Source organism: Perca flavescens, chromosome 24 (assembly GCF_004354835.1).
Source record: "Perca flavescens isolate YP-PL-M2 chromosome 24, PFLA_1.0, whole genome shotgun sequence".
Taxonomy (NCBI): Eukaryota; Metazoa; Chordata; class Actinopteri; order Perciformes; family Percidae; genus Perca; species Perca flavescens.
The window spans coordinates 14,665,912-14,674,300 of NC_041354.1; the positions used below are offsets into that span (position 1 = coordinate 14,665,912).

The 8,389-nt window shown below is 40.2% G+C and overlaps 1 protein-coding gene across 2 annotated transcripts; it reads left to right on the forward strand.

Annotated features, from left to right (window-relative positions):
- The first annotated feature begins 333 nt into the window (after positions 1-333).
- Positions 334-7,961, forward strand: LOC114550724 (gastrula zinc finger protein XlCGF17.1-like). Of its 2 annotated transcripts, XM_028571510.1 has the most exons (3): positions 417-502; positions 5,637-5,768; positions 6,061-7,961. In XM_028571510.1, exons 2-3 carry the CDS (start codon positions 5,687-5,689, stop codon positions 7,140-7,142), a joined length of 1,164 nt encoding a protein of 387 aa, XP_028427311.1. In that variant the 5' UTR covers positions 417-502; positions 5,637-5,686; the 3' UTR covers positions 7,143-7,961. The 2 variants fall into 2 exon arrangements, with proteins under 2 accessions (XP_028427312.1, XP_028427311.1); XM_028571511.1 differs by lacking the exon at positions 5,637-5,768 and having other exon boundaries at positions 334-502.
- The last annotated feature ends 428 nt before the right edge of the window (positions 7,962-8,389 follow it).

Below are 8,389 nucleotides of genomic sequence, written 5' to 3' on the forward strand. Positions count from 1 at the left end.
GGGGTCCCGGACCCCCTGTTGAAGATCCCTGCCCTAGTGTATGTGATCAGAAAGGTACAGCTAAAAGATGGACAAATAAACCAAAAAAAAATACTAGAAAGCAAAACACTTATATACATATACGTTTCATATTCTGGGGATATTTGTATACCGCATAAATTCTCAATAGGCTACTTAAGACGTCTTTTACGTGTGTTTACAGCATAACCTTAAGTAGCCTACGCAAAGCCCTGATGTTACACACTCCGGTACAGTGGGTGGCACTATGCAACTATTGGTTTGCGATCCACCTTTAAATCAGAGAAGAAGAAGAAGAAGAAGAAGAAGAAGAAATACTGTCTATGATTTTACCGACATAAACACCGGAGCGGTCAGCGAAGAGAAGCCGTTAGTTGGATCCAAATCGCGGCAGAACCCGAGGAGTTAGTTCGTCCATCAGATATGGACCGACACCGGAAACAGCTGGAGGTGGTTTTAAACCCGGAGACGGAGCTGCGAGAAGGTTTGTTTTCTTTATACTGCTCTGCTAATGATGCTAAGCTAACGTTAGCCAAGTCATTCACAGCCTGTTCGCCCCTTAAGCTAATGCGTTATAGAAGAGGATTAACTAAGAGTCTTTACCGTTTACCGTGTGTCCGTTTATAACTGAAAGGAGCAACACAAGCAGCTGTGAATGGCGTCCAGAACAAGTGAGTAACCGTGAATGGTGTAGCTAGGTGGAGAGAGCTAGCCGATTAGCTCAAAGAGTCCACAGACGACTGAACTAGAGTTTCCACACTGATACTTTTACAACGTCGACCAATACAATGCCAGGTCTCCACGGCGCTATATTTACTTATCATACATCAGTAGAGCACATATTTGGAAGTAAATCTGTTTCATCGGATTTTAAAAAGCCATTGGATTTCTAGCACTAAATATTTATGCATGTAGGACACACCAGTGTTCAGAGAGGCTATATCAGACATGAATGACAACAGGACTCTTAAAACTAACTGTTTTGTTCATGTAAATAAAAAAAAGTTTGGCATGCAACGTTTTATACAACCCTCGTTAAATAAAAGAATTAGTTGTTGAAAAAATTTAGAGGCTAAAATTCAGTTACATAATTTCCATGCATAAATATATTCAGTGCTGGAAATTCAATGGCTTTTTAATTTCGAAATTTGATGAAACAGATTTACTAACCATACCAGCAGCTCTGTTCTGCTCTGTTTACAGTACAGATTTTCTGATTGATCATACGTTATTTCTAGGGCTGTGTATTGGCAAGGATCTGGCGATACGTATCACGATACATGGGTCACGATTCAATATATTTCGACACTGTGCATAAGGTGATTATTGAGATTTTAGTACAATTTTAGAAAAACTAATATTAAAAAAAAAAAAGACATTTTATGCACATGAAAGTCAAAGCACTGTACTTTAGGTAAACAATTCAGTACACAGAAAATCAAACTGCCAGTTTGGGATTGTGGTTTACAGGTTCTTAGTGAGCAAATGTTTATATGCTCAAGTAGGCCATAATAAAAGAAAATACATAGCCACTGTCACAATACATAACACCTTATGTATGTATGCAATCTGAAAAAAAAAGACATCTGTCTATGTCAAAAAAGAATATGCTTGCACTATACCTACACAGGGTACATCCAACACATACAACGTTTTGTGTTGCAAAAACATGTTTCCTAAAGGAAACATTGAGGAACAAATGTAAACTGTCAGTTAAAGAAAATACATAGTCCCTGGCTGTGACATATTGGCTAATGCATAGCACATTAGGTGAAATCTGAAAAAAAGAGAGGACATTTGGCATTGAAAAAAATGTGCAGTAACAATATCTCCCGCAGAGGAGAAAACTCTCTCCGAAGAGACACTTGTACCGGGAATGCAAAGAAAGCGCTTCGCTACTTTGGATAGCTGAGGATACTCATGCTCATGGACCTTCCACCAACTGAGAGGATTTTCTGGAAGTGGCAAAGGGGGTTGTTCCCTAAAATGTTTAACCTCCACTGTTGCAGTGTAATGTGCAGATTTTGGCTTTGGGTTAGCCGGAATTCTGCCAGCGCCACGGTACGTAGCTAACAGAAGGAGGCCCCACCTTGCAGCACTACTAATATTGCAGTTTATTAGTCTGTTACAAGTGTAGCCTATAATCTTACAGGACTAATTTTGATAACAACAACTGAATAATCAGTTAATAACGGACATGTGTTCCAACTTTCACTTGGAAAAGAAAAGTAAGGGTTTTAAACATAGTACAATAATAATTAAAGACAATAAACAGACTAACTACATGCTAAACTCATGTAAGGGCGGTTTGTTCACATACCACCTGAAAGAAATAATAAAAAATGATCAGTCCGTTGGCTTCTTCACTGCAATTTTAACGTTACTCTAAAATCACAGTCAGACATTGTTACAACTGAAGTAGTTGGATCAATATACAATACAAATATAATTTCAGGAAATCACAGTAACAGTATCTCAAAAATAATACTTTACTCTCATACAAAATATATATATATACACACACACACACACACACACACACACACACACAATATATTATTAATCATGAATTCCAGAATTGACTGTCTCACTTGATTTAGTATGTATCATGTAGGGTTTTTTTCTGGCTCAGAGTGGGCCTTTGGGGTGACACAAAGTGGGGGTTTGGGGATCCTCCAACAGGAAATTTTGAGGGTAAAAGACTTCATTTCCTGCATTCTAATACATGTTTAGGCACACATTAATTTAAATTTTTTATAAACACAGCTGTATATTTTGTTAAGCATGAGAGGAACAGGTAGCCTTGTTTTGGATTCTTGATGCATCCCATTAAGCGGAGTTGCCCATTTATTTACTTATTTAGTATAATTAAATTGGGTAAAAATTGTGTAAAAAAAAAGGGTAAAAAGTGTACATACCCATGCTGAACCGGACTAAAAAGAGGAATAAAAAAAATAATCTTTTGGAAATTGATCTTAATGCCTTAATTAAAAAAATGAGAAAAAATCCAACCTTTTAAGGACACCAATTTTCTTTGTGAATGAATAATGTATCGTAAATAAATAAATGTTCTTTCTTAAAATACAGGGGGCATAAGTATACATACCCCTATGTTAAATTCCCATAGAGGCAGGCAGATTTTTATTTTTAAAGGCCAGTTATTTCATGGATCCAGGATACTATTCATCCTGATAAAGTATCCTTGGCCTTTGGAATTAAAATAGCCCCACATCATCACTTACCCTTCACCATACCTAGAGATTGGCATGGTTTTATTTCAGTTAGCCTAATAGCTGGTTTTCTTTGCATTGAGAGATGATCTTATGGAAAGAAATGTTACAGGGAAAAGTCTTGGATTTCGTTAGGTCTTATATATTTTTGCCTTTCCTAGGATTAAGTTCATACCCTAACAAAATTAACTGTTGCTAATGTAGGCTAATTAAAAACTGTCCGGAGCCCGTCGCTGAATGCACCGGAGGACCGAGACACAAAGTAAACACGCCTCTCTGGGTTAGTGGTTAAACTGAGCGGAGAATGTGCAGAATGTGTCAGTGTCTGTCGGACCTTGGCTGTCCGCTCGCTGCCTTCAGACAAAGCTCAAGGTAACAGGCTAACCACTTATTAGCTAGTCAAACACCGGGCGGTTACATCTGCAAAGATTGTCATCTGCTCGGTGTGCGGAACAAACAGAGCGAGCAGCCGCCGGACTCTAACATCTGTTCACTGTGAGCGGACTGTTTAATGATGATGTGACCGGCAGGTAACGTCAAAGGTTATCTGCTACTGTAGCAGAGCTGCAGGGAAACGCTGAACTGAGCGGTGTGTTTTCAGTGTTAAACACTGCTGCAGGTATTCATGCACGACTGTTGTTGGTGATTTCCAGAGGTGGAAGACTTACTCAGATCATGTATTGTAATAAAATTAGAAAAAACAGTTAAAAGTCCTGCATTCAACATCTTCCCTAGTCAAATAATAATTTTGATAATACAAAGTATTATCAAAATATACTTAAAGTACCAAATGTAAAAGTGCTCATTATGCAGTGTAATATATTTTTTTGGCTTATATTATGATCCAGTTAATTGTATTAAATATGACTGATAATTTTCATAAAATGTTTTTTATTTAATTCAAGTAGCCTACTTGAGCATAATTACTTTCTAGGGTTTAAAATATATACAGATTTGACATTTAATGGCACATTTTGTCCGCATGTGTGCCGCCATATATTACCCTGTTACTGTGGTGAAATCCTAGCCTAGAAATCTAGACGCACCCTAGCGGCAGCAAATTTAATTTGCAGCCAGGGGGGTCTAGGCACTCTCCATTGGCTTGTGAGCTGGAAAATTCTGGTCAGGCAAATCACATCGCGTATAGAGTCGGTGGGCGGGCTTATGGCTGATGCTGCTGCTGCTGGGAACAGCGGTCTTCTGGAAGACTTGGAGTTCAGCTTTTCTTTGAGAAAAGAACAAAGAACGGCACAGAAATCCTTCTTAAAATAGGAAGATGTGTTAGGAGTTTTGCCGACCGGATATGGCAAAAGTTTAATCTATCAACTAGCTTCGCTACCTTCTTCGTTGCTGTGCCTGGTTGTAGCGCTATCCTATTGCATGCAGAGGGAATTTGAAAGACAACCGTTTATCCCGCCCCTCGGATTGAGCTCCGTCAATGGTGAGTTCCCAGATCTTGATGTGGGTCTGACTTGTCAGGCTAGTGAAATCCATCATTCCTAAAGGAGGAAGGTCTATTCCAAAAGAAATTAAGGCTGCAAGCAGCGATGAACTCGTAAAAGCACCTCCCAGCACGTTGGGGTTGCTGGCGGGATGCCTGGACGATTTACTTCAAATTTTGCACACGGCCTCAGTGGAGCATGGGGAACAACTGTGCCGTGTTTCGTCTAATTCAGAATAACTCTTGCCAAGATACGCAACACTTTGTGTTTTGACTGCCACCTACAGGAAGTTGGTCCTCTATAACTTGTACATTTTCAGAGTATCAAAACTGAACAACTTTTTTTCATGAGTCCACAGATTCTACATGCAAAGTTTTGTGCAGATCAGGAGAAGTTTGCAAAAGTAGCAAAAAAAATTGAATTCATCGCAATTTTACGAAAAAATATCCCACCTCTAAATGGGCATGTCCAAGGCCGTATGATTCAGCTTCATTCAAGAGACGTGGATGTAAAAACTTTTAATGTGCTATATGTAATGTGGGAGGTATAGATCAAAACACGTCTTTGTTGATTTTAGCGCTACCTAATGGCCAACCTTCGCCATATTTGGTCCACAGCCTCCGAGTGGCATGCTAAACAATAATATTCAGTTTCACGTTAATAGCATTTACTTTGGACGAGATATGTAAAAGTTTGTGTTTGGTAGCTAGCTAAAAAATGTCTTAGTTTATAATTAACGCAATTTTGAACCAAGCTAAATTCTTTTGATAAGTTTTATATGATAGCCTCCGTATAAAACAGCTGGCTCAGATGAGCTTACTACTATCGCATTAAAATTGTGGCCCCTGTCATTGCAGCTCCCCTTACAGTCCTCTTTAAACTCTCCCTCCATACAGCAGAAATTGCAGCTGCTTGGAAATAAGTGGTTGTGCTTCCTCTGTTTAAGGGCATTGCTCAGGCTGACCCAAAGAATTGCAGTCCTATTTCCATCTTGCCATGTGTCTCGAAGATTCTGGATATCTCCGGGGCACAGTCTGGCTTTCGATCTGGGTATGGTTGTGTTACAGCTACTACAAAGGTACTCAATGACATTACTACTGCATTCGATACCAAACGTGACTGCGCTGCTATATTCCTTGCCAAGGCATTTGACTCCATTGACCACAATACAGTCATACACAGACTTAGCAGCATTGGTGTTACTAATGACCCACTGGTTTGGCTTTCCAGTTATCTCTCTCACCGGGTGCAAAGTGTAAGATTTGAAAACTTTTTTCTCCCATTCTCTCCTGGTCACCGGGGGTGTCCCCCAAGACTCCAGCAAATTATTGTTAAGATTCACATTATTGGCTGTGTGTTTTGTGTTTCAGCTTTACCATCAGATGTCCAGAAAGTGATTGTTGGTGAAGAACATCAGCAGGAATGGAGCTCCAGTCTGCACCAGGAGGACACAAAGCCCCCACACATTAAAGAGGAACAGGAGGAACTCCGGATCAGTCAGGAGGGAGAGCAGCTTCTGGAGCCGGAGGAGGCTGATATCGCCAAGTTCCCATTCGCTCTTCTCCATCTGAAGAGTGAAGAGGATGAAGAGAAACCTCATTTCTCCTTAGATCCAGGTACACGTTTACAACCAGATACTGATGACAGGACTGGAGACTCGTCTGAAGCTGAGACTGATGACAGTGCTGATTGGAAGGAGACCAGAGAACCTCAGTCAGGTTTAAACTCTCTGAATAACAATGAATACCCAGTCTGCGATTTGAGATGTAGTTCTGATGCGAAAAAGTATGCGAAAAGATTTGGCACCAGTGGACATCTGAAGAGCGACGTGAGATCTCCTACAGGAATAAATATATTTAGCTGCTCAGTCTGTAACAAAGCTTTTACAGTAAATGGAAGTTTACAAAAACACATGAAAATTCACAAAGGAGAAAAATCATTCAGCTGCTCAATCTGTAAGAAAGCTTTTATAGAGAGTGGGTATTTAAATAGACACATGAGAATCCACACAGGAGAGAAGGCATTTAGTTGCTCAGTCTGTAAGAAAGCTTTTACATTGAGTGGAAGTTTACAAAAACACATGAGAATCCACACAGGGGAGAAACCATTCATCTGCTCCGTCTGTAAGAATGCTTTTTCAGAGAGTGGAAGCTTGCGTAGACACATGAGAATCCACACAGGAGAGAAACCTTTTAGCTGCTCAGTCTGTAAGAAGGCTTTTACAGTGAGTGGAAGTTTGAAGACACACATGAGAATCCACACAGGAGAGAAACCATTTAGCTGCTCAGTCTGTCAGAAAGCTTTTACATTAAGTGGAAATTTACAAAAACACATGAGAATCCACACAGGAGAGAAACCATTCAGCTGCTCGGTCTGTAAGAAAGCTTTTACACTGAGTGGAAGTCTACATATTCACATGAGAACCCACACACACAGGAGAGAAAAAATGTAGCCATGTGGAGTGGAGATCCAGTCTGGAAGGAGAACAGAGGACCGCAGTCAGGTTTAAACGCTCTGAAAATAAATGAATTCTCTAAAAGTGATGTGAGATGTTATACTCCGTCTGTTCCTTGAAAGTCCTAAGTCTCGATTCCAATCATCATCCAGCATATGGTGCGTGTGCCTGCTTAGAGTAAACCAGTCATTATCGCCGTACCTAAAACGGCTGAAGAACAAAAACCGTTAGCACCAAGCTATCTACAAAGACTGAAGGTACCAGCTTCATCCAGCCTCAGACCTGCCGACCTGTACGCATTTTGCGTAGTAGATACGCATTTTGACATCTAAATGCGGAGATACGATTTGTCACTTTAAACTACGCGAAAATCAGGTGACCGCTTTGAGTTCACTCGTTGATGTGCAGTAACCGTCTCAGTCTAACACTTGATGGTTTTGGCGGCTAAAACCTATGGATAAACAGCGTAGCAGCCATGAGCATGCTGGAAAAAAAACTAAGCGTTTAAAGTGAGCGGAGGATGTGCGGAATGTGTCGGTGTCTGTCGGACCTTGGCTGGCCGCTCGGCGCCTTCAGACAAAGCTCAAGCTAACCGACTAACGGCTTATTAGCTAGCCAAACACCGAGCGGTAACATCTGCAAAGATTGGCTCTGTGAGCTCATCAATCTGCTCGGTGTGCGTCTTATAACAAACGGCAGCCGCCGGACTGTAACACCTATTGATCCGTGCAGGACTTCACTGCGAGCGGACTGTTTAGAGACGATGTGACCGGCAGGTAAAGTCAAAGGTTATCTGCTACTGTAGCCGAGCTGCAAGGAAACTGTTGCAGGTATTCATGCACGACTGTTGTTGGTGATTTCCAGAGGTGGAAGACTTACTCAGATCATGTATTGCAATAAAATTAGAAAAAAACAGTTACAAGTCCTGCATTCAACATCTTCCCTATGTAATAGTACAAAAGTATTATCAAAATATACTTAAAGTACCAAAAGTAAAAGTGCTCATTATGCAGTGTAATATATTTTATTGGATTATATTATGATCCAATTAATTGTATTTAATATAATTAATGTTTTATTTAATTCAAGTAGCCTACTTGAACATAATTATTTTCTAGGGTTTAAAATGTATACAGATTTGACATACCACGTGTGTGTCGCCGTGTTCATGAACCGGAACTTGGACAATAAATCAGCAAGTTGCTACTCAAAAAAGTTTTTAAAGGTTGGCAGGTCTGCAGCCT

Excerpts from the sequence above, each read along its gene's own strand:
- LOC114550724 (XM_028571510.1), top strand. The coding sequence starts at position 5,687 with ATGTGTCTCGAAGATTCTGGATATCTCCGGGGCACAGTCTGGCTTTCG. Across the intron at positions 5,769-6,060 it reads GTGTTACAGCTACTACAAAG|CTTTACCATCAGATGTCCAG; the intron begins GTACTCAATGAC and ends TTTGTGTTTCAG.